The 24,720-nt window shown below is 36.3% G+C and overlaps 1 protein-coding gene across 1 annotated transcript in view; it reads left to right on the top strand.

The window, feature by feature from the left end:
- The window catches only part of SCLT1 (sodium channel and clathrin linker 1), a 289,648-nt gene that overhangs the window by 121,520 nt on the left and 143,408 nt on the right, over window positions 1–24,720 (top strand). Inside the window, exon 11 of the mRNA XM_004466256.4 lies at window positions 20,868–20,959. Within this exon, the coding sequence (XP_004466313.1) occupies window positions 20,868–20,959 (92 nt within the window). The remainder of the gene's footprint in view (window positions 1–20,867; window positions 20,960–24,720) is intronic.

Raw genomic sequence — 24,720 nt, forward strand, 5'->3', positions numbered from 1 at the left:
TTATAAAGCATTTTTATTTCCACTCATAAATTTAGTCTAATTCAGTGAAACATTGTAGTCATCCCTAAGCAGATCACTACTGAATTCAAATTAATACAATATCAAGTTTTTGCTGTTTATATGTAGATGTAAGAGAAGCATTTAATACTTTATTTTATTTGGTACTATACTGTGTGTTATTAAAATATTTATTGGCCTATTAGACTTTATGTACTTTATACATTTAAGACAGAATTATGAGGAGAGTAGCGAGGAAATTTCAGACAACAGAATTAAAAATTCCAGCAGCGACACTTATCATCTTTGCAACTTTTCTAATCCTTTTATTTCCTGATTTGTAAAGAGTTGATGAATTTTTCTAGTAATGGTAGATTTTTGAAGGGATTACATAAACCCTCCCATGGGTAATAATTATAAAAACCAGATACCTTTGTAAGATACCAGGAAGTATCCAAAAACAGAAGCTGAAAGAGTGAAGAATTGCAAGTTTTTGGCTTTCAGATATGAGAGTTCTCCTCTACCCCACATTTATGAATTTAAAAACAGCCATATATGGGTTAAATGTGACCATGATTGGCATTTAGGACTGGAAAGCTGTTGGAAATTTAAAGATGAAATACTGACAGTGAAAGAATTACAAAAAGAATGAAAAGCAAATTCTGATTGTAAAATCTGACCAAATTCATGACTAGCAGCTAAACTATGCATATAGAAGTATGAGGGGAGACCTCAAAGGAGCTCAGTGAAAAAGTAGGCAAGAAACCTTACAGAAACCTACTCTTGAAAGATAGAGCTACAAGGGACAGTATATTTGATTTTTCTGCTTTTTATACTTGTACATAATGTACAGCTTGATCAGCAGAAAGCTGAAACCTTATGGGTTCAAAATATCAGAAGACAGTGCCCAAACCTAGTAGAGTAGATAAAAATTTCAGGGGAATTGCTAGGAGCAAGGAAACACAAAGAGGATGATCTCTATCTCTGTTCAAATCTGTGATTGATCCCCAAATTATGCAGGTGTAGCAGGAATTTCCTAGGGGCCTAGGTAAAAAAGCAACAGTGGGGGAAATGGACTTGGCCCAGTGGTTAGGGCATCCATCTACCACATGGGAGGTCCACGGTTCAAACCCTGGGCCACCTTGACACGTGTGGAGCTGGCCTGTGCACAGTGCTGATGCGCGCAAAGAGTGCCATGCCACACAGGGGTGTCCCCCGTGTAGGGGAGCCCCAGGCACAAGGAGTGCGCCCCATAAGGAGAGCCTCCCAGCATGAAAGTTCAGCCTGCCCAGGAATGGCATTGCACACACGGAGAGCTGACATAACAAGATGACACAACAAAAAGAAACACAGATTCCCATGCTGCTGGCAACAACAGAAGCAGACAAAGAAGAACACGCAGCAAATAGACACAGAGAACAGACAACTGGTGCAGGGGGCGGGGAGAGAAATAAATAAATAAATCTAAAATAAATAATAAATAAAAAAGCAACAGTAGAAAGAAATAATAACTGGTCAGAGATAACAGCTGCTGCATAGTATAAGGAAGACAGATTACAAAGTATGAGTCCAAACAAGATTATTGCTTACTTGAATGAAAATGCCAATAATCATTCCAAGAACAAAATAGAATTCTGAACTCCTGGAATATTTTATCTACAATACCAATTTTTTCAACCAAAAATTACTAGACAGGGAAGTGTGACCCCTACTTGGAGGAAAAAGGCAGTCAATAGAAACTGTCTTTGAGTGGGCCCAACTGTTGGTTGTAGCAGACAGAGGCTTCAAGTCAGCTATTATATATATATGTTCAAAAAATTAAATTTGTTTTTTTAATTAAACCATGATGTCAGTGGAGGAACAGAGAATTTTAATTGAGAGCTAGAAAATAATTTTAAAAATAGAAATTCTAGAATTGAAAAGTACAATCGCTGAAATAAAAATAATATTTGATGGGTTAAAAAATAGATTTGAAAAGGCAGACAAAACAATCAGTGAACTTGAGGACATATCAAGGGAAATTTTCCTTCCCAAAGAACAAAGCATTTAAAATATTGAAGAAAAATGAACAGGATTTCAGAGACATTTAAGACAATATGAAACAATTCAAAATATGTGTAATTGGAATCTCAGGAGGTGGGACAGAAAAAAATAAATAATGGCTGAAAATTTCCCAAGTTTTATAGAAAATATTACTTAACAGATCCAAGAAACTCTGTGAACTCCAGGATGAATATAAAGCAACTATTGTACACTTCATGATCAAATGCTGAAAGCTAATTTAAAGGAAAAACAGTGAAAGAAGCAACAGAAAAATGGCATATTCAGGATTAATGGCTGACATCTTATAAAGATACTGTGGAAGCAGAAAATATTGGACAAATATTTTCAAAGTTCTGAAGGAAAAATATGTCCACTAAGAATACAATTTCTAGTGAGAAATATTTCTAAAAATGATAGCAAAATAAAGGCATTTTTCACATCAGCAAAAGCAAAGAGGATTTTCACCAGCAGACTAGCACTCCAAAAATGCTAATAGAATTTCTTTAGGCTAAAAGGAAATGACACCAGATAGTAACTCAAGTATAGGAAGAAAATAAAAGCTAAAGAAATAGTAAATTGTGGGTAAATATAAAATAATATTTTTACATGTTTTTTTTTTCTCCACTTCTTTTGAAGGCATGGCTGCTTAAAAAAGGCCTTAAAACACATTGTATTTGATGAGTTTGTAAAATATGCAACATGATATAGCCTAAGTAGCAATAGCACTAAGGACTGGAGTAGTAAATGGAATACACTCTTGCAAGGTTCCAGTATTACACCTCAGTTATTTAAATCTTAGCTCAAAATACATTGGGATATGTTAAAGATGCATATTATATTATCTAGAACAACCACTAAAAAGTAATGCAAAGAGATACAGCTGAAAGTCAATAGAGGAATTAAAATAGAAATAATATTTGTTTAACCAAATAGAAAGCAGGAAAGGATGAAGAAAGAATTAAAAGAAGATAAAAATAACAAAACCAAAGATATAAAGATAACCATATCAATGATTATATATAAATGGACTAAAAACTCTAATTAGAAGTCAGAGATTGTCAAATTGAATTAAAAATAAAAAGAAGGAATCAATTATATGTGCACTATATGAGACACAATTTAGATAGAAAGAAATAAATAGATTTTAAGTAACCGGCCAGAAAAAGACATATTATGTAAACAAAACACATAATCCAGAGTGCCTGTGTTAATTTTTTTAAAAATAGGTGTAAGATAAAAAGAGACACTTGTTAATAATAGAAGGGTCAACACGTCAGGAAGATATAAAATTACAAATGTATATGAGCCTAGTAACAGAGTTGAAGCTGAGTTGAAATTATACGATACAAACCTTTAAAAAACTAATGGGAGAGATAGACAAATCCACAATCATAGTTGCAGACTTCACCTCATTTCTTTTAGCAATTGGCAGAATAATAGATTTTTTAAATAATCAGTAAGAATGTGGAATATCTGAATGACCCTATCTACTATATTAACCTATTTTGACAGTTAGAAAACTGTTATTATCAATATTCACAACAACTACAGAATACACATTTTTGAAGACATTGCAGGATATTCATGAAGGTAGACCATATACAGGACCTTAAATAAGTCTTATTTAATTTCAAAAGTTTGAAATCTTGCTAATTATTTATGTGACCATGTTGGAGATAAATTAGAATTAAAAATAATAAATATCAAGAAAAGCCCCAAATATCTGAAATTAAACCCTGGACTAAGAAATACACTACAAAGAAGTTAGAAAATATTTTTAACTGAGTGATAATGAATACAAGCAGATCAAATTGTGTGGGATGCAGCTAAACCAATGTTTGGAGGAAAAATTATATTTATGATTCTTTATATTAGAAAAAAGAAAGCCGAAATCAATGATCTAAACTCCTAATTTAGGAAACTAGTAAATGAAGAGCAAGACAGTAAAATGAAGGAAATAATATTTTAAATGAACAGAAATCAAAGAAATACAATTTAATGAATAAAAGAAAAAGATCAGTGAAACCAAAAGCTGAGTGTTTGAAAAGATCATTAAAATTGATGTAAGCAAACTTTTAAGAATTAAAAAAAAGAGTAGACAAATTACCATTACCATAAATGAAAGAAGGGACACCACTACAGTACCTACAGACATTGAAATGATAACAAGAGAGTATTTTGAATGTTATGCTACTAAATATGACAACTTGGAAGAAATGGATATATTAGTTAAAATGCTTCATGGTTAATTTTATGTGTCATCTTGGCTAGGCTATGGTGTGCAGTTGTTAGGCTAGATATTACTGTAAAAGTGTTTTGCAGATATCATTAACATCTACAGCCAGTTGATTTTAAGTAAAGGAGATTTCCTCAATAATGTGTGTAATCATTTGAAACCCTTATGAGCAAATATTGAATTTTTCCAAAGAAGAAGTTCTGCCTTAAGACTATTACATTCACTTTTGCCTAAGTTTCTAGACCGTAAGCCTTCCATACAGATTCCAGACTGAAGATTGTAAAATTAGCTTTAAGAAATTTCTGGCCTCCTGGCCTATGCTACAGATAGGCCTCTCAATTCTGTGAGCCAATACCTGAAAATAAGTCTCTTAATATACACACACACACACATACACACACATATTCACAGATATATCCTGTCAGTTCTTTTTCTCTGGATAACCATGACTGATACAGATTTTGGTACTAACATTAGTTCTAGAGGAATAGAAACTTAAGGGTCAGTTTTCCAAATCAGTTCTAAGGATGGGGAATTGGACCTGTAATCTGTTTGATTTAAAGGCACTAATGACTCTATTTCCAGGAGTACAGAGGGTGATAATAGTCCATGGTGCTATGAGGCAATAGAGCTATGCAAAATATCAAGAATGGTTACTCCTAATGAAATACTTATAAGAGGAGAGGCTCTGGATGACTATGTGTTTGATACCTTAGAATATTTTTATTCAACTAAAGAGTGTAATGAGATTGACCAGTTGCTCCTAGTTGCCCTAGAGAAAGTGAACAAAAAAATTTATGTGCTCAGAGCTTCAATTTTCCAGCTGAAGTGCCTCATAAATGAGTTAAAAATTTCTATGATGGCCTTTAAAGAAACCCTTAACTCCTGTAGCCACAGATTGAAGATTTCTGACAACCAACCCTAAAGTCTCATACTGGGAGTGGTTGAATTATATCAGAAATTGAATTCCCAGCCTCAGAGGTCATCTGCTGTTAAAGTGAAGGCATTGATTGGGAAGGAATGAGATCTGGAAAATTGGAATGAGATATGTATTAGTCAACCAAAGGGGTGCTGTTGCAAAATACAAGAGCTCTGTTGAATTTTATAAAGTGTATTTATTTGGGGTGGAAGCTTACAGTTACCAGTTGGACCCTAAAGAGTTGGACCCTAAAGAGTCCATCTAAGAACTCTGTTGGCTTTTATAAAGGGTATTTATTTGGGATGGAAGCTTATAGTTACCAGTCCCTAAAGAGTCTAACTCAAGTTACCGTAAGAGTTACTTGCTTACCCAAAGACATTTGCCATGTGTGGAAGCAAGATGGTGGGCAATGTCTGCAAGGTTCAGCCTTCCTTGTCTTAAGTCTCTATGGTACCAGCTTCTTCCTGACTCAGCTGTAGGCTGGCATAAGGCTAGTCTCTCTCCCCAGGGCTCATTTCTTTCCAGGCTCCGCTGCTTTGCTATCTTCATGAGATTAGCTGTAGTCTATCAGGCTCATCTCTCTTCCCAGGGCCTCTGCCATGTCTAATGGAGCCTTCTTTCTTTCTCATGTATTTGCTTCTCTGTTTGTCTACTTCTGTATAGGAGTCTGTTTTATCCCCACCAAGAGGGTGGGGACTCAATCCTGCATGCCCTAATGACATGATCAAATTAAAGCCCTTAACATAATTTAATCAAATACATCTCAGCTGAATCTAATACATTCAAAGGGTATGATGCCCAGAGAGGAACAGAGCAGATTCCAAACATATTCAGTATCTATTTTTGGAATTAATAAATAATACCAAACTACCACTGACATATGAGAAAATCCTGATGAAGCTGGAGTCATTGATCTTCTAAGTACTACTGTGTCTTTTTTGCCAGTGCAAGCAGCCATTCCTCCCTAGCTTTGCTGGATGATCCTGTAATGAAATCCCCTGAAGTAGTTGACTGGCAAGACACTGCTAATTCTTCTCAGGGTCCACCCCCACCACTCCTCTCTAACAATACCTATGACTACCCTAAAGTCCCAGCCAGCACCAAAAAGTGAGGTGCAAAGTGTGACACATGAGGAGGTATAATACACTGCAAACAAATTGCAATTCCAATTTATACAGACAAAAATCTGGAGAATGTATATGGTAGTGGATATTAAAGGTATGGAATAATGAGAGAAGAAACATAACATTGAATCAGGCTAAATTTATTAATATGGGCCCACTAAGCAGAGATTTTAGATCCAGCTCAATAAGATAGAAAGGGCTTTTACAGTTTGTGTGGTCTCCTGAAACATGGACCAAAAAGTGGCCTATATTAAACAAAGTTGAAATGCTAGAACTGCCTTATTATAATGTAGAAGTAGCTATCCAATGGTTTAGGAAAATTGGAAATGTCAGAGTAAATTTGTCATGAAAGACCTGCTCACCTACCCAAGAGGGTCCAGAGAACATGCCTTTCCACCACAATGTGAAAAATAAATTTTTGACAGAAGCCTCAACATCTTGGAAGAGCTCTGTGATTACTCTTCTCTTGAAGTCAGGAATGACAGTGGGAGCTGCTGCCACAGAACTGGGATATTTAAATGCAATGTGGACAATTGAATCCTGGGCTGGCAGGCCAAGTAGTGGCAGTTGATCACCAAACACAAGTAGGCATGGTTATCACAATGGACACCAGGGTCAAAGCATTCATCTGAATACTGTGACTCAGAGAGACATATGACATTGGCTAGTTGATCATGGTATGCCTGGAAGAGAAATCAGTAGCCAATCTACTTAATTCATATTTGATCTATGTAAGTGGAAGTGTTCTAGGTCAAGTGAACAGAAGTCTAACTCTAATCACTAAACCATGGAGTATTTGCCACTCAATCAGACTTGGGCTAGTTTACAGACCCAGAACCCCTTGAATGAAGGGGAAACCAGGTGACCGTCAGTAAGGACCCTGCTACACTGTCAAAAATTTATGCTGTTAATCTTTCTCCCAGTCTTCCCCAAAGTGACTTATAGCCTTTTATCAGGGGGACTATGCATTGGGGAAAAGGATATAACCAGACTTTTTGGGGACTGAACATTGGCTCTGAATTGACACTAATTCCAGGAAACCAAAATGTCACTGTAGTCCATGAGTCAGAGTATGAAGTTATGAAGGCAAGAAATGGAGTTTTAGCTCAGGTCCATTTCACAGTGGGTCCAAGGGGTCCTCAAATACATCCTGTAGTTATTTCCCCAGTTCTGGAATGCTTAATTGGAATAGTCATTCTCAGCAACTGACAAAATCTCCACATTGATTCCCTAACTTCTAGAGTGAAGTTTAATATGGTAGGAAAAGTGGAAACAATTTAAACTGCCTCTACCCAGGAAATAGTAACCTAATGCAATGCTGCATTCCTGAAATTTCAGAGATTAATGCCACCATTAAATACTTGAAGGATGCAGGGGTGGTGATTTCCAACACATTCCCATTCAATTCTCCTATTTGGCCTGTGTGGAAGAAGGTTAATCTTAAGGAATGACAGTAGTTTATGATAAACTTAATCAGGTGGTGTCTTCAAATGCAGCTGCTGTTCCAGATGTGATTATATTATTTGAGCAAAGTAGCATATATCCTGGTACCTTATATGCTATTCATAATTTCTGGCTAAAGACTCTTTCCACAGCCACTCCTGTCATTGTCCAATGAACAAAGTGGCCATGGTGGTAGGGATGAAGGTTATGCATGGGCTCAGCAACATGTACTTCCATTCCAAGGCTGTCCTGACAACAGCCACTGCTGAGTGCCTAATCTGCCAGCTACAGAGATCCATACTCATTTGCTGGGGTGATCATCCTCCTACTCAGTGGCAGATTGATACACTGGACCGCTTACATCATGAAAGTGGCAGCAGTTTGTTCTAACTGTAATAGACACATATATTGAATATGGGTTTCCCTTCCTTGCATGTAATGCTTCTGTCACAGCTACCATCCGTGGGCTTACAGAATGTCTTAGCCACTGTCATTATTACATACTGCAAATTGCTGTGATCAAGGAACCTGCAAATGATGTGCAGGAATGGGCACATGGTCATGTAATTCACTGGTCTTACCATGTTCCCCAACATCCTGAAGCAGCTGGATTGATAGAACAGTAGAATAGCCTTTTAAAGACTCAATTACAACACCAACTAGGTGTCAGTACATTGCAGTCCTGGTTCATTGTTCTCTAAGAGAGCTGTATGCTGTAAATCAGCATTCACTTTATGTTGTTTCTCCCATAGTCAGGATTCATGTCTCTAGGAATCAAAGGGTGGAAATGGGAGTAGTATCATTCTTATTTCTAGTAATCCACTAGAAAAATTTGTGCTTCTTATCACAAAGCTCTGTGGGTATTCCCAGTAGGAGGTTCATTACACTGGACTGCTTTCATCATAGAAGGGGCAGTATTTTGTTCTTAACTGGAATAGACACTTAAATCCGGATATAGATTGGCCTTCTATGCATGCAGTGCTTTTACTAAAACTACCATCTGCAATGCTTCTCCCAAAACTACTGTGGTGTTATATGTACCCCAGCTATATGTACCCCAGAAAGACATGTTCTTATAGTTAATCCATTCCTGTGGATGTCGACACATTGTAAGTAGGATCTTTTAATGAGTCTGCTTCAGTTATGGTGTGACCCATCTCATTCAGGATAGGTCTTAATCCTATTACTGGAGTCCTTTATAAATAGAGTGAGTACAGAGAGAGAGAGAACACACACATGCACCATGGAAATAGGAAACTGAAAGGAGCAAAACCCAAAAGAGAAGGGAGAGGTCAGCACATGCTGCCATGTGCCTTGCCAAGTGGCAGAGGACCCAAGGATTGCAGGCAGCCAATCTTTGGAAAGAAAACATTGCCTTGATGATGACTTAATTTGGATATTTTTACTGCCTCAAACCGTAAGTTAATAAACTCCCATTGTTTAAGCCAATGCATTTCAGGGTATTTGCTTTAAGTAGACTAGGAAACTAAATTAACTACCATTGATGGACTTACAGAATGCCTTACCCACATTTATGGTATTCCACAACACAGTATTGCTTCTGATCAAGTAAATCACTTCACAGTATAGGAAGTACAGCAGTGGGCCCATGCTCATGGAATTCTGAGTGATATTCCTCATCATCATAAAGCAGCCGGCTTCATGGAAAGATAGAATCTGTTTGAAGATTCAGTTCAGCACCAGCTAGTGGCAGTACCTTGCAGGGCTAGGTCATTGTTCTCCATGAGGATCCTTATGCTTTTAAAAGAACTGAATATATGGTGTTGTTTCTCGTATAACTAGGATTTACAAGTCCAGAAATCATGGGGTGGAAATGGAAATAGTACCACTCACTATTCGCCTACTGGTACACTAGGAAAATTTTTGTTCTTTCCTACGACCTTGTGCTCAATCAGGAGTCACAATAATCATTCTATTGAATTGGAAGTATCTGACCACTTTGGGCTCCTCATGTCTTCAACAGTCAAAGAAGGGTATTACTCTTTTGGCTGGGGTGATTGATCCTGATTACCAAGGGGAAATCTGACTGTTGCTATATAGTAGAGGTAAGGAAGAATATGTCTGGAATGCAAGAGATCCCTTAGGATGTCTCTTAGTACTGTCTTGCCCTGTGATTAAAGTCAATGGAAATTACAACAATCCAATTTAGGCAGGGATTACTTGTGGCCCAGACTCTTCAGGAATGAATGTTTGAGTCAACCCACCAAGCAAAGAACCACAACTAGTTGTAGAGCAAAGGTAATATGAAGTGGGTATTGGAAGAGGGAATAAGGTAGTCATGAATACCAGTTATAACTACATGACCACTTGCAGAAACAAGAACTATAATTGTTATGAATATCTCTTCCTTATTTTTAGGAATATGTGTTTATGTATGTATATCTCTGTTTTCTTCCCTCTTCTCCATTTGTCCTATAACATAAGATGTATTAATTTTTTATTATATATTTAAATTTCAGACAGTCAAGGAGAAAAGTAAACATCCAAAGGCTTTGTATCTTATTCTGGGAAGGGCTTAGTGCATTTTCAGTTGTACTCAGGATAGATGTGTCAAGATTGTTACTATCTTTATTTGGGAATTAAATATGTTTTAAGGAGTTGTATATTAGTGCCAAGTTGACAAGGGTTGAACTGCAGTGGTTAATTTTATGTATGACCTTGGCTAGGCTATAGTTGTTTACTCAAAACCAGTTGTTTACTCAAACAATAGCCAAGATGTTATTGTGAAATTTTGTAGATGACATTAGAATATACAATCAGTTGATTTTAAGTAAAGAGATTACCCTTGAGAATGTGAGTAGAACTCATCCAAATCATTGAAGGCTTTATGAGCAAATACTGAGCTTTCCTGAAGGAGAGGAAATTCTGCCATAGGACTACTACATTGACTCTTTTTCTTTCTCTTTTTTTAATTTCTCTCTCCTTCCCACCCCCGCCCCCCAGTTGTCTGCTCTCTGTGTCTGTTCGCTATTTGTTCTTCTGTGACCGCTTCTATCCTTATCAGCTGCACCGGGAATCTGTGTCTCTTTTTGTTGTGTCATCTTGTGTCAGCTCTCTGTGTGGGGGGCACCATTCTTGGGCAGGCTGCATTTTCTTTCGCGCTGGGCATCTCTCCTTACAGAGCTCACTCCCTGCGCGTGGGGCTCCCCTACATGGGGGACACCCCTGCATGGCAGGGCACTCCTTGTGCGCATCAGCACTGTGCATAGGCCAACTCCACACGGGTCAAGGAGGCCCGGGGTTTGAACCGCGGACCTCCCATGTGGTAGGCAGACACCTATCCATTGGGCCAAGTCCGCTTCTCTACATTGAATCTTGAGCTTTCAGACAGCCAGTCTCCCCTACACATTTTGGACTTGACAGACCTCACAATCATGTGAGCCAATACCTGAAAGTACATGTATCCTGTTGGTTCTTTTTCTCTAGAGACCTCAGATGCAGAAACATACTATCAAAAAGTATTTAAGGAGAACCAGAAAACTATATAAATTGCAGAAATTGTAACCATGATTAAAACCTTCAGCAAAGAAAACTCCTGCCAAGATGACTTCACTTGTGAATTTGTCAGCTGTTTATGGATGAAATCATACCAGTCTTTCACAAACTCTTTTGAAAAACAGGGGAGGATTTTCTTTAGATTAAAGATTGAAGAAGTTGGCAAGACTCAGTCCTCCCAGCACAACTATTAAACAAGCAGGAACTGTCTGCAACAATTATTTTGAAACTCCAGAGCCCAGAGGATCACTGAACAGCATCCAGGGAAGAGCAGGTGGATGCTAAATTTTGGTAAATTATGGTAAAGATGAATAAATTGGTCCTGGAAAGGGGTGGCAGCAGTGGAGACTTAGGGATGCTACACTTCCTCAGATCTGCAAGGTTCAGTCATTTGAAGGCCTGCATTTGCTGGGCAGGCCAAGAAAGCTCAGCTTTGGGGAGCCAAAGCTATTGATGCCCTTCCCAATTACCTCCTCAGGGCACTTTGGAGCTAATCAATGTCCCCTTGTGGGGGCGGGGGGGGGGGGTGTCCCTGAAACTTTTTCAGCTGGGAAAGACTGAAAATATTCTCCAGTATGCCCCTCCTCCCAGGCAAACCATGTTGAGACAATGAAAGCAGTATAAAAAAACTATAAGGCTGAAAGTCTGGGGCACAGCTTTCCAGCTTCAAACACCCAGGAGAGGGGGTTCTATCTCCTAGGAAACAGAGGGAACAAGCAAATTCTGTAAACAAAGGAACTCCAAAACAACTAACAAGCAAAAGGTCAAGACAAGGCAGAGACCCAGAAAAACACATGCATTCAACTTCAATAGATCTTCCTGATAGGAGGGCTGAAGTTCAAGAAAAGCTCTGTGTTATTACCAGCTGGTTACAAAGTCAAGAAACAGACACCTCAGAGAATAAATCCGAGAGTTAACATTTTAAAATATTAAAATGTACGGTGTGCAAGAAGAGTACAACACAAAGAAAAAGAAGTCCAAGACATACAAAGAAATAAAGATTTTGTATAAAATCTTTTGGAAAGCTGCAAGAGAAAAGCATTCTGTTCTGTACAAGGGAGCCCCAATTAGATTGAGTGCCAATTTCTGACCAGAAACCATGGAGGCAAGAATGGAGTGGGTTGAAACACTTAAACTGCTGGAAGAAAACAACTACCAATCAAGAATTTTATATCTGTCAAGATTTCATTTCAATGATGAGGGGGAGATTAAGACATTCACAGAAAAATAAAATCTGAGGAAGTACATCAACAACAGACCTGTCCTACAAGCAGTACTGAAAGGAGTTCTTCAAACTGAAAGGAAAAGTCACTAGACACGTGGCATAAAGGAATAAAGACCTGCAGTAAATAAAGGTAACCAATTATAAATACATATTTATTATTGTAGCATATTGTTTGGAATATAATTACACTACCTACTTCTTATAGTGCTACAATGCAAATTCATAAAAAGTAATAATATATGATCTGGGGCATAAAATGTACAAAGATATAAGTGGTAACAAGTACAAAATGAGATGGGGATTGGGGAGGTATAGGAAAAGTATATGTGTATGTTATTGAAGTTAACTTATCAAACCAAATATGATTGTGACATATTTATTATGTTAAAGTTTTACTCCACAAGGGTTATAGATGACCACAAGGAAAATACATGAAAAATATATCCATATAGAAGAGAGAAGGCACTCAATGTGATACAATACTAAAAGAGCAAATAAATGTAAAAGTAGGTATCATAGAAGAATTGAGGGATAAAAAAAGGTGTAAGACATGCTAAATACCAAAGGCTAAATACCATATGACAGAAGAAAGTCCTGTATTATCAGAAGTACTTTAAATGAAATAGATTTAATTCTCCAGTCAAAAGGCAGAGATTGGCAGAATGGATAAAAAAGCATGAACTATGTACTTTCTGCAAGATACTTATATTCAAAGATACAAGAAGATTGAAAGTGAAAGGATGGAAAAAATACGCTATGCAAGTAGTAACTAAAATAGAAAAAAGGTAGCTAACTAATATCAAATAACATAGACTTACAATAAAAACAGTTATGAGGGCCAAAAATAGTCATTGTATACTGAAAAAGGGGACAATTCAATAAGAAGGTGTAACAATCATAAATATTTATGCACCTAATAGCAGAGCCCCAAAATATATGTAGCAAATACTGACAGGGAGAAATTGAGTTCTACATTGATAGTAGGAGACTTTCTCCACTTTCAAAAATGGATAGAACATACAGTCAGAAGATCAGTAAGGAAATATAAGGCTGTGTTAAATAACTTCACTGAAGTCAATGCAGATGCTTTAAAAATGTGCAGGGTCTTCAAACATCCATTCTCGGAACCTTTAGCCAACATTGGTGTATGACAATTGACTTTTGAAACATTGTTTTATCTGTGGTCACTAACTGCACTCTGATTGGAATGTCACTACAAGTGAATGTGTTCTTTCTAGAGTCAAAAGTGGACCCATTTTGATCATGGTAGCAGTGTACTTCTGGCTGTAAAGTTTACACCAGCATTTGCCATTCCTGATAAACCACAGCATATCCAGATGAAACTGCCCAGATTGGAATTTGAGTATTTGGAGGCACTTAAGCAGTAGCAAAATGAAGCTCATGGCCTAGAACCTAAGGGAGGGCTCAGGGACGGGGAAGGGGAAGACAACCTGAGCATCACAGCTGCCCTTTTAATGGAGACCACATCTGTGTGACCCTGCTGCTTCCGCCATGAGCTGGCAGAAGGCCCTGGGGCAGGGTCATGGCGCCGTCACCCTAGGCCCACCCTCATCTCCATGAAGCAGGTGCCTCAGCCCCATAATTCCCAGGCCCCGGGCAGGTAGAGGAAGGCAGCCAGGCCCCAGTTCTTTCACCCCTCTTCTGGGCTGCTTCCCAGGCCCCACATGTCCCTTCAGCCACCCATCAAGCCTCTCCTCATGAATGAATCACCTGTACCCCATGGTGACCCCATCCAAACCTGTCACAGAAACCTAGCTGAGAGGGGCTTCCTGCCACATCTCCATTAAGGGAATGGGGTATCTGACCACAACAGAATGAAACTTTTTAAGTCAAGAGGGAGAAATGGAAAACTCACAAATATGTGGAAATTTAAAAACATACTCTTAAACAACCAGTGGGTTAAAGAGGAAATAAAAAATGAAATTAAGTAATATCTTGAAGAAAATGAAAATGAAAATACAGCATACGAAAACTGATGGAATCCAGCAAAGGCAATGCTGTGAGGGAAATTTATAGTTCTGAAGTTACATTACAAAAAAGATGAAAGCCTGCAAATCAGAGAGCTAACCTCAAAACTAGAATTACCAGAAAAAGAACAAACTAAACCAAGAGTAAAAAGAAGGAAGAAAGATTAGGGCATAGGTGAATGAAATAGAAAAAAATAAAAACCAATAGTAAGAATCAACAAAACCAAAAATTGGTTCTTTCAAAAGATCAATAAAATTGGCAAGCCATTAGGTGACTGAAAAAGAAAAAAGGATAAAATAATGAAAATCAGAAATGAAAAGGGGGACATTACTATCAACCTCACTGAAATAAAAAGGACCATCAGAGGATGCTATGAACAACTGCACACCAGTAAATTAGATAACCTAGATGAAATGAACAAATTCTTAGAATTTGTTCTAAGTAAATATATTGACTCAAGCAACAAAAGAAGATCTCAACAAACCAATTACTAGTAAAGAGATTTAGGCAGTAATCACAAGCTTCCAAAGAAAAGCCTAGGACCAGATGGCTTCACAGGGGAATTCTACCGAACATTCCAAGGAGACTCTTCTGAAAAAATTTAAGAGAAGGAAACACTCCCTAATTCATTCTACAAGATCAATATCACCCTCATACCACAGCCAGATGAAGATACCATAAGAAAAGAAAACTACAGATGAATATTTCTTGTGAATATGGACGCAAAAATCCTCAACAAAATACTAGCAAGAAAAATCCAACAGCATATAAAAAGAATTATACATCCTGACCAAGTGATTTTTATTCCTGTACCAAGATTGATTTAATATTTGAAAATAAATTAATGTAATACACCACATGAACCTAATGAAGGAGAAAAGCCACATGATCATCTCAATTGATGCAGAAAAGGCATTTGACAAAATCCAGCACCCCTTTTTGATAAAAATACTTAGAACACTAGGAATAGTAGGAAACTTCCTCAACATGATAAAAGGCATATCTGAAAAGCCCTCAGCTAATATCCTACTTAATGGTGAAAGACTGAAAGCTTCCCTTCTAAGATCAAGAACAAGCCAAAGGTGTCCATTCTCACCACTGTTATTCAACATTGTACTGAAAGTTCCTTTCAGAGCAATTAGGCCCAGAAAAAGAAATGAAAACATCCAAATTGCAAATGACATGATTGTATATACCGAAAATCCTGAAAAGTCCATAGCAAAGCTTGTAGAACTTATAAATGAATTCAGCAAAATGATGAGGTACAAGATTAACACCCCAAAATCAGTAACATTTATATACACAAGCAGTGAACAATCAGAAGAAGAAATCAAGAAAAATATTCCATTCACAATAATAAGTAAAATAATTAAATATTCAGGAATAAATCAACCAAGGATGTAAAGGATTTGTACAGAGAATACTACCAAACACTGCTACAAGAAATCAAAGAAGACCTAAGTAAGTGAAGGGGCATTCTGTATTCATGGATTGGAAGACATAATATATCAGTCCTACCCAAGACAATTTGTAGATTCATTGCAATCCCAATCAACTTTCCAACAATCTTCTTTGCAGAAATGGAAAAGACAGTCATCAACTTGAAGGGTAAGGGGCTCTCCAATATCTAAATCCTTCTTGAAATAGAAGAATGGAGATGGAGAACTCAGGCTTCCTAATCTTAAAACTTACAAAGCCACAGTAATCAAAACAGCTTGATACTGGCACAAGGATGGGACTATAGACCAATGGAATTAATTTGAGAGCTCATAAATCAGCCTTCACATTTATGGCCAACTGACTTTTGACAAGAGGGCAAAGTCTACTCAATTGGAAAAAATAGTCTTTTCAACAATTGGTGCTGAGTAAACTGGATCTCCATTTGCAAGAAAAAAAAGGAGGACACTTATGTCACACCTTATTCAAAAATCAACTCTAAATGGATCAAAAACCTAAATATAAGTACCAGATCTATCAAAATCCTAGAAGACTACGTAGGGAAGCATCTCTAACACCTTATGTTCAGCAGTGGTTTCTTAGACTTCACACCCAAGCACAAGCAACAGAAGAAAAATTAGATAAATGGGAACTCATCCAAAATTTAGATTTTTGAGGCTCAAAAGACTTTATGAAAGTAAAAGGACAGTCTACACAATGGGAGAAATTATTTGGAAACCTCTTATCTGATAAATTAATATCCAGAATATATAAAGAATTCTTCAACTTAATAGACAACTCAGTTTAAAAATGAGTGAAAGACTTTAATAGATATCTCTGCAAAGAAGATATAGCAAATGGTCAGCAAGCACATGAAAATCTGCTCAATATTCATTAGCCATCATGGAAATTCAAATCAAAACCACAATGAGATACCCTTTCATACCCATTAGAATGGTAGCTATTAAATTTAAAAAACACACACACAAACAGAAAATAAGTTTTGGAGAGTATGCAGAAAAATAGATACACTCATTGCTATTGGGAATGTAAAATATTGCCACCACTGTGTAAGACAGTTTGGCGGATCTTCAGAAAGTTAAGTACAGAATTATCGTATTGCCTGGTAATACCACTACTTGGTATATTCCCAAAATAATTAAAAGCAGAGACTTGAACAGTTTTTTGCACGCTAGTGTTCAGAGCAGCATTATTCTCTGTAGCTGAGCGAGAGGGTTTCGTCCTCGCTCAGGCCCAAGAGTCGGGGGGGCTTGCTCCTGCCGAACCACCGGCAGGGGGTGCCCCAAGAGGGAGCACCGGTTCTCCAAGCGTGGGGGACGCGCGGTTGGGGAAAAACCACGGAGACTGCTTGAGCACAAGAACAGGTCTGCTTTATTACGGAAGTACACTTAGCTATATAGGGTTGGGTAGAGGGAGGGGCGTGATGAAGGGAGGGTTGGCTAAGGGGCGGCTGTGGATAGGCTGAAGCTGATGGATAGACCTGAGGTAAGCAGTTACTGGGGAAGAGGGCAGATTGTGGGTTGGCAATATGGGCGGGACTGGCAGGAAGGACGGCGGGGGCTGGAAGGGGAGGAGGGGTGGAGAAAGGCGGCAACAATTCTCCATTGTCAAAAAATGTAAGTAACCCAGGTGTCTATCAGTTGGTGAATGGATAAATAAAATGTGATATATATTAATACATATATTTGAATATTATTCAGCTGTAAGAAAGAATGAAGTCCTGATACATGCAACAACATCAATGAACTTTGATGACATTATGTTGAATGAAATAAGCCAGACACAAATGATCTCATTGATTTGAAACAATTAGAATAAGCAAACTCGTAGAGTCAGAATCTAAAATAAAGGTTACCAGGGGCCAGGGTGGATATAGGGAATGAGAAGTTAAGGTTTAAAATGTATAAGGTCCCTATTTGGAATGATGAGAAAGTTCTAGTAATGGATGGTGGTGTTGGTGATAGAACACTGTGAATGTACTTAGCAGCACTGAAATGTGTATCTGAATATGATTAAAAGAGAAATGTTAGATTGTTTATATGGTAACAGATTAAATTTTTTACAAAATCCATGGAAGGCTCCTCTTTGCCTGGATGTAGCCCACATCCATGTCTGGTTGTGTACTTCTTTTCTCTCATTTCTCTTAATAAACTCTTTTTATTAGCCTAAAAAAAATCCATGGAACTACACTACACAGTGACCCCTTATAGTTAAACCATGGACTATAGTTAATACTACAATTATAAAAATGTGCTATCATCAGTTGTAACAAATGTTCCACACAAATGCAAGGTGTTAATAATAGGGTGGTATAAGGAAGTCCTGTATTAATGCATGTTTATTTTGTAAACCCACAACTTCATAGAATTTAAAAAACGGGAAGAGGAACATTTTCCAACTCACTGTACAAAGCTGATATTACCCTAATACCAAAGCGAGGCAAAGAAATCATTAAAAAACTACAGCCCAATACCCCCTTGAACATAGGTTCATAAAGCATAAGCAAGTTGAATCCATTCAGGATTCCATGTGTGTAGGCCCACTGCTGTATTTATTTACTGTGAAGTGATTTCCTTGATCAAAATCAGGGCCATGTGGAATAAACCACACATTGTTATGATTTATATTATTCTTATGTGTTATATATAGAGATGTCTTTCCTTTCAGACATACATATATATATATATAGAAAATCCTAAGGAATATACCAGAAAACTACTAGAATCAATAATATCACAAGGCCTCAAACAATGGGACTCCTGAGGGTTCTAGAGACAACCAGACATTATAAGCAGGACAGACAAGCTCAAGAATTTGGCACGCTGTCAGGGGGACTTCAGAACTTATGCCCTCCAGTGTAACAGAGTAGGGTTCATTGATAGTTTCCTTATACATGACTCTTCTGACCCTTTTATTTGAACTTATAATTAGCACTATGCTAGTTAAATATATGTTCCAGAGACTTAAATCTTTGGTCAGTTAATATGCCAGTTGAACCCTGAATCTCAGGAGAGTTGCAACACCTACTCCCAGTTCATTGGCCTCACCCAGGTCAGCTAATTACGAGATAATGATGGACAATGCCCATCCAAGGAACAGAGAGTGTCTGCAACTACAAGCAAGATAATTCCATCCATCTACCCCATGGGATCTAAGCATCCTCTCAGTTAGAAACGGTGGGCATAACCATCCCCAAATCCTCAAGATTGGGGAATGAACAATGGACTAAAGTAGATTTATTATTATTCTGTTATAGACTTATTATTATTCTAGCAATGGAAGAACTTTTATTGTTGGTATAAAGGCAGTGGCTACCAGAGATGTTCTGAGGCAGGGAGAGGGAAGAACAGGTGTAATATGGGGACACTTTCAGGACATTTTAATTGTCTTGCATGACATTGCAATGATGGATTCAGGCCATTATATATTTTCTCATATCCTACAAAATTGTGTGGCACAAAGTGTAAACTATAATGTAACTACAGTCCATGTTTAGGTAGCAGTGTTCCAATATGTGTTCATCAATTATAACAAAGGTCCCAGACACTAATGAAGGATGTTATTACTATGGGAAAGTGTTCATATGGGAATTCCCTATATTTTTTATGTAACATTTATGTTATCTAAAGCTTCTTTAAAAATAAAACTTTTTAAAAATACAAATACAAATTTACTAGGGAGAAGGAAAAAGAATAGCAGTGTGTACAGCTGGAGAAGCAGAAAAAAATTGATGTGATAAGTTTTGTTTGTTTATTGTTTATTATTATTGTAATAATGAAAGTCCTTTAAGAATGATTGAATTGATGAATGCACAAATGTGTGATTACACGGAGTACCTTTGATTGTACACTTTGGATGGATTTATGCTTTAGTAATATGTATCAGTAAAATTGATTTGTTAGAAAAATAATATCACAGTATAAAAGATCAACATATAATCAATAGTATTTATGTAAACTGGCAAAAACTATGGGAAAATGAAGTAGAAATACAATTCCATTTAATAGCATCCAGTAACTTGAAAAGCATTGTAATAAACTTAACAAAATATGTGCAGGACATATATACTTAATACTTTAAAACATTTCTAAGAAAAATTAAAGGAGGCAGATCTAAATAAATATAATGATAGATCATGTTCATGGACTGAAAAACTTGAAATTTTAATATTTCAATTCTCCCTAAATTGATTTATAGTTTCAATAAAAAACCCAAAGTTGTAGAATTATATATGAAAATAAAATTGAAAGTGTCAATTCCGGATGGTTTTATGTATTTCTTTCTGAAATAATTTCCAACTTATGTAAATGTTCCAGATCATTAAAAAAAGTGTCTCAGTTTATCTTTTGACACTGTCATAGTATGTATTCTGAAATCTGTACAAGATTGCATAAACACACTTGTGAACATGTTCAGTCATATAAATGGATACAGAAGTGTGTTATATACTATGTGATTGTTTGACCTTGTAGAGTTTATTCTAGGAATAAGGGGATGATTTAGGAAATCTATTAATATATTTCAAAGCATTACTCTGTCAATGGAGAATTATCTTATCAATTTGATAGATGCTGAAAAGCAGTATAACCTTTTTAAGAGAACAAATTCTAGAGGCAGACTACTTGCTTTGTTTTATTAGCCTTGCATTATAGAAACAGTTTGAAGTATTTTTAGAAATCTCTATGTAGTAACTGTTTTGATTATTATTTTTCTAATAGAGGATTGATGGTGAGGTTTCCCTTCCCCCTTTTTTTAGTATATATATGATTTGTTTCCAAAGTTTTGTTGCTTCTTCAAATTTATATATGAGAATTTTAGCAATATAACTTTATATTGTATACTGTTTTCTTTATGCTATGTAATGGTGCATTCAGTTTTCACATGCGCAAAGTCTCCGATGTCATTTTCTTTTTCAAGGAGGAGGATATGGTATCTGCCCAAGCAAGAGAAGAAGCATCGGATAGGCGCTTACAGCAGTTACAATCTAATATAAAGCAATTGGAAACGAGGTAAATTTTTAAATACACCTAGCTGTTTCTGTATGCCTCAGAAGATATTGCACATCAGAATATCAGTTTATGGTATTTACTAGAATATTTATTTTATAAACTATAAACAAAGGTTTAAAATCTTTCTTACTGGATATGTTTCAAAAAATCATATTCAACAATGTCTTATTTTGCCAGGGCAAACTGAATACCTATCCCAAATGTTTTGGCTTAAACAATGGAATTTATTTTCTTATGGTTTGATGGCTAGAAGTCCAAAATTAAGTTCTTGACAGCTAATGCTTTCTCCTGGAGGCTGTAGCACTCTTGTGTTTCCTTAGCTTGTATCTCCGACTCTGTCATATGGCTTCTCCTCCTGGCTTCTGTTCAGTTTTCTTTGTCTCTGTCTAGATTTCTTCTCCTTATAAGGACTTCTGCCATATGGATTAAGGTCCTCCTGATTCAGTTTGGCTTCATGTAATTGGGATCCTATTCACAAATGAATTCACATCTTAACTAATAGTATCTTCAGTGGTTCTGTTTACAAATGAATTGGCACCTACAGGAACACAGATTAAAATTAAAAGACATGTCTTTTATGGGGGACATGATTCAAGTCCCATGAAAAGTACTGATGTATATTGAACATATAAAGATCATTTGTTTAATAGGAATCTAGGCCCTTTACTGAGCATATTAATTCCTACCATAACTTTGAAAAAGAACAGGTGCACAAAATTAACTTCAGTACAGTTTTAAAAGGAGTAAAACTCTTGATACAAATCATGGATTTTGTATCAATACTGTACCATAAAGTACACCTTCGTTTTTATTCCCCTTGACATCCCCCTACAGATTTTGGAGTGAACCTAGCTGATACTCAGAAACCTAAAATCCTCCTTTCCCTCTTTTCCTGAAGCACAGTTAAAATTTTATAATCATTGTATTGGAAAATTTGATATTGCCTCAACAACCTGTCTAGAATTCTGTATTCCTACAAATAGAGCAGTTACAGCAGAAATAAACCATTGAAAAAAAGGCAAATAAAGGATTATGTCAGTTTTTAAAAGTTTTTTTTTTTTTTTAAGTATGAACCATGAACCCTGGAAAAAGGATTAGCTCCTTCTTTTTACGTCTTGGGCCCAATATGTAAGGAAAGCACCATAAACTGAAGCACCCAAAAGGCAAGCTAATAGTGCTTTTTGTTCCCCAATGGTATTCTTTCCTGTGGTTTTAGCAATTTCCAAAATGGTCCTTGGCATCTCTTTGCCAATCTCTGATCTCTTCTCTCACAGTCATCATCAATTGGTGCCATGTTCTCTATAGGGCTATTGAATTTTTGGGTGAGACAAGTCTTAGTTGTTTGGAATTGTGCCAATTCTGTTTGCTGACTATATAGCATGCTTGGCATCAAACACAAAATTCTAATTGCACCTCCTATTATTTAAACCAACGAAATCTCCCATACATCTCAAAAGCTAGTTCCATCATGGTTCCACACCACTGTATGTAGATGCCTCAGGATGAGGGATTATAAAAGAATACTCTTTAAATGGTCAGTGCTCTTTTTCTTCAGTCATTTTTCTGTGTATGGGCTGAACCTCAGGGCTTGAAATTAGATTGCAGGCTTTATTTTAGGTAGAGAGAATATATGTTTATCTCTTTCAGAAACAAGGATGTGGTTTTCAACATGCCAAAAAGATGTCTTGTTTTACATATCAGTTGATTATTCTTAAACTAGTAATATCCATGTTTAAACTACTTCTCTCTGCCACCCTCCTAGCCCTGAACTTGAACTTTAACAATTGAGACTTTAATGAAGATATTTTAAAATCAAATATCATAAAATGATTTATAAGAACTGGTGGTAACATGCCAATATTTCTATTATTTCTTACTTTCACTATAATACTCCTTTGAGTATTTATATTGGTATACATTGGTGATGGTTTATATAAAAAAGATATTTTTTAATATTTTGATGATTTTATTTTGTTATAAAATAAATAATTCATCTTTTTAATAAAATCTTTTCATTTGACCCAATGACTATAATAATCAAAGATAGTAATTAGATTTGAGAAGAAAAATAAAGTTGTGGTTGTTTTTGTTTGTTTGATTTTAGTAATTTTGTTTTGGGCAAGATAAAGGAGCTTATACTCCTTGGCCTATTAGTCAGGAGTGGTAGAGAAGGTCTAGAAGGAAACTGAAATATATCCTAGCACCTCAGGATTCTCACAAACTAACAACCAAATAGAAGCTTAGTAAAAAATTTCTAGCTACTGAGAAGACAAGCCACTTGACTGACAGGATAAAAAACAAGAGATTTAGAACCCGCCCATTCTCTCAAAAAAAACTTCAGATAATAAAATCATCAATTATAGAATATAAAACATGTATTGAATAATTAAAGAAACAATGAGCTAGATTTTTCTTTTTTAATGTACAAAGACAAGAGACCAGAGAAGTTATTTTTTACTACCTTTACCTTTTCCCAAAAGCAGTCACAGCCTATTTTATTCAACCCCAAAATCAAGTTTTAAAAAAAAAAGGAATGAATGAAATTGGGTAAAAATTATTTGATAAATTTATTTTTTTACAATTTTTTATTTTTTATAAACACTACACTCCCCACCCACTTCCCCTGGTAACCTCTAGTTTACTTTCTATCTCTGCAAACTTACCACTTCTAGTCATCTATTATAAGTGATATACAATATTTGTCCTTATGTGCCCTGCTTATTTCACTGTGAATAATGTTTTCAAGGTTCTTCTATACCCCATAACTTCATTTTTTTTAATAGTAATTTCCTTTGATACACAAAAGTTTTTAATTTTGATGAAATCAAATTTATCTATTGTTTCTTTTGTTGCTTGTACTTTGGGTGTCATAGCTAAGAATTCAATGCTGAATTTCAGGTCAAAAGATTTACCTCAGTATTATTTTCTATGAGTTTTATAGTTTGAGCTTTTATATTTAGGTCTGTTATCCATTTTGAGTTGATTTTTGTATGTGGTATGAGATAGAGATCTAACTTAATTCTTTTGCATGTGGGTATACAGTTTTCCTAGGACCATTTGTTAAAGAGACTACTCTTTCCTCATCATAAGTCATTGTCAGAATTCAGTTGACCATAGATGTGTTGGTTTATTTCTGGACTTTCAGTATTGTTCCTTTGGTTTATTTGCCTATCTTTAAGCCAGTACTACACTGTTTTGATTATTGTAGCTTTGTAGTGCAATTTGATATTGGGAGAACGAGCCCTCCAACTTTTTTCTTCTTTTTAACAATTATTTTTGCTTTTTGGGGTCCTTTGCATTTCCACATGCACTTGGGGATTAGTTATTCACTTCTGCTAAGAAGGCTGCTGGAGTTTTGATTGGGATTGCATTGAATTTGTGTACTACTTTGGGTGACCTCTTAACCCTTCCAATCAATGAACATGGGATGTCTTGCTATTAATTTAAGTCTTCTTTAATTTCTTTCAGCAATGTTTTGTTTCTAGGCTGATGTGAGACATACCACACAATGGTTTGTCTTAACAGGCATTTATTGGCTCACAGTTTCAGAATCTAGAAAGCCTTTTCCTCCTGGTGCTAGTAGCATTCTTGCTGGCTGGGAATCCTTGGGTTCCTTGGCTTTCCCATTATAAAATATGATAATGTCCTCTTCTTACTCTTCTGGATTCCATTGACTTCCATCTTCTGGCTCATTGCTATGGCATTTTCTCACTATTTCTGAATTTCTTCTGTACATTAAGGATTTCAGTAATCCAGATTAA

The sequence above is a fragment of the Dasypus novemcinctus genome, chromosome 1 (assembly GCF_030445035.2).
Source record: "Dasypus novemcinctus isolate mDasNov1 chromosome 1, mDasNov1.1.hap2, whole genome shotgun sequence".
Classification (NCBI taxonomy): Eukaryota; Metazoa; Chordata; class Mammalia; order Cingulata; family Dasypodidae; genus Dasypus; species Dasypus novemcinctus.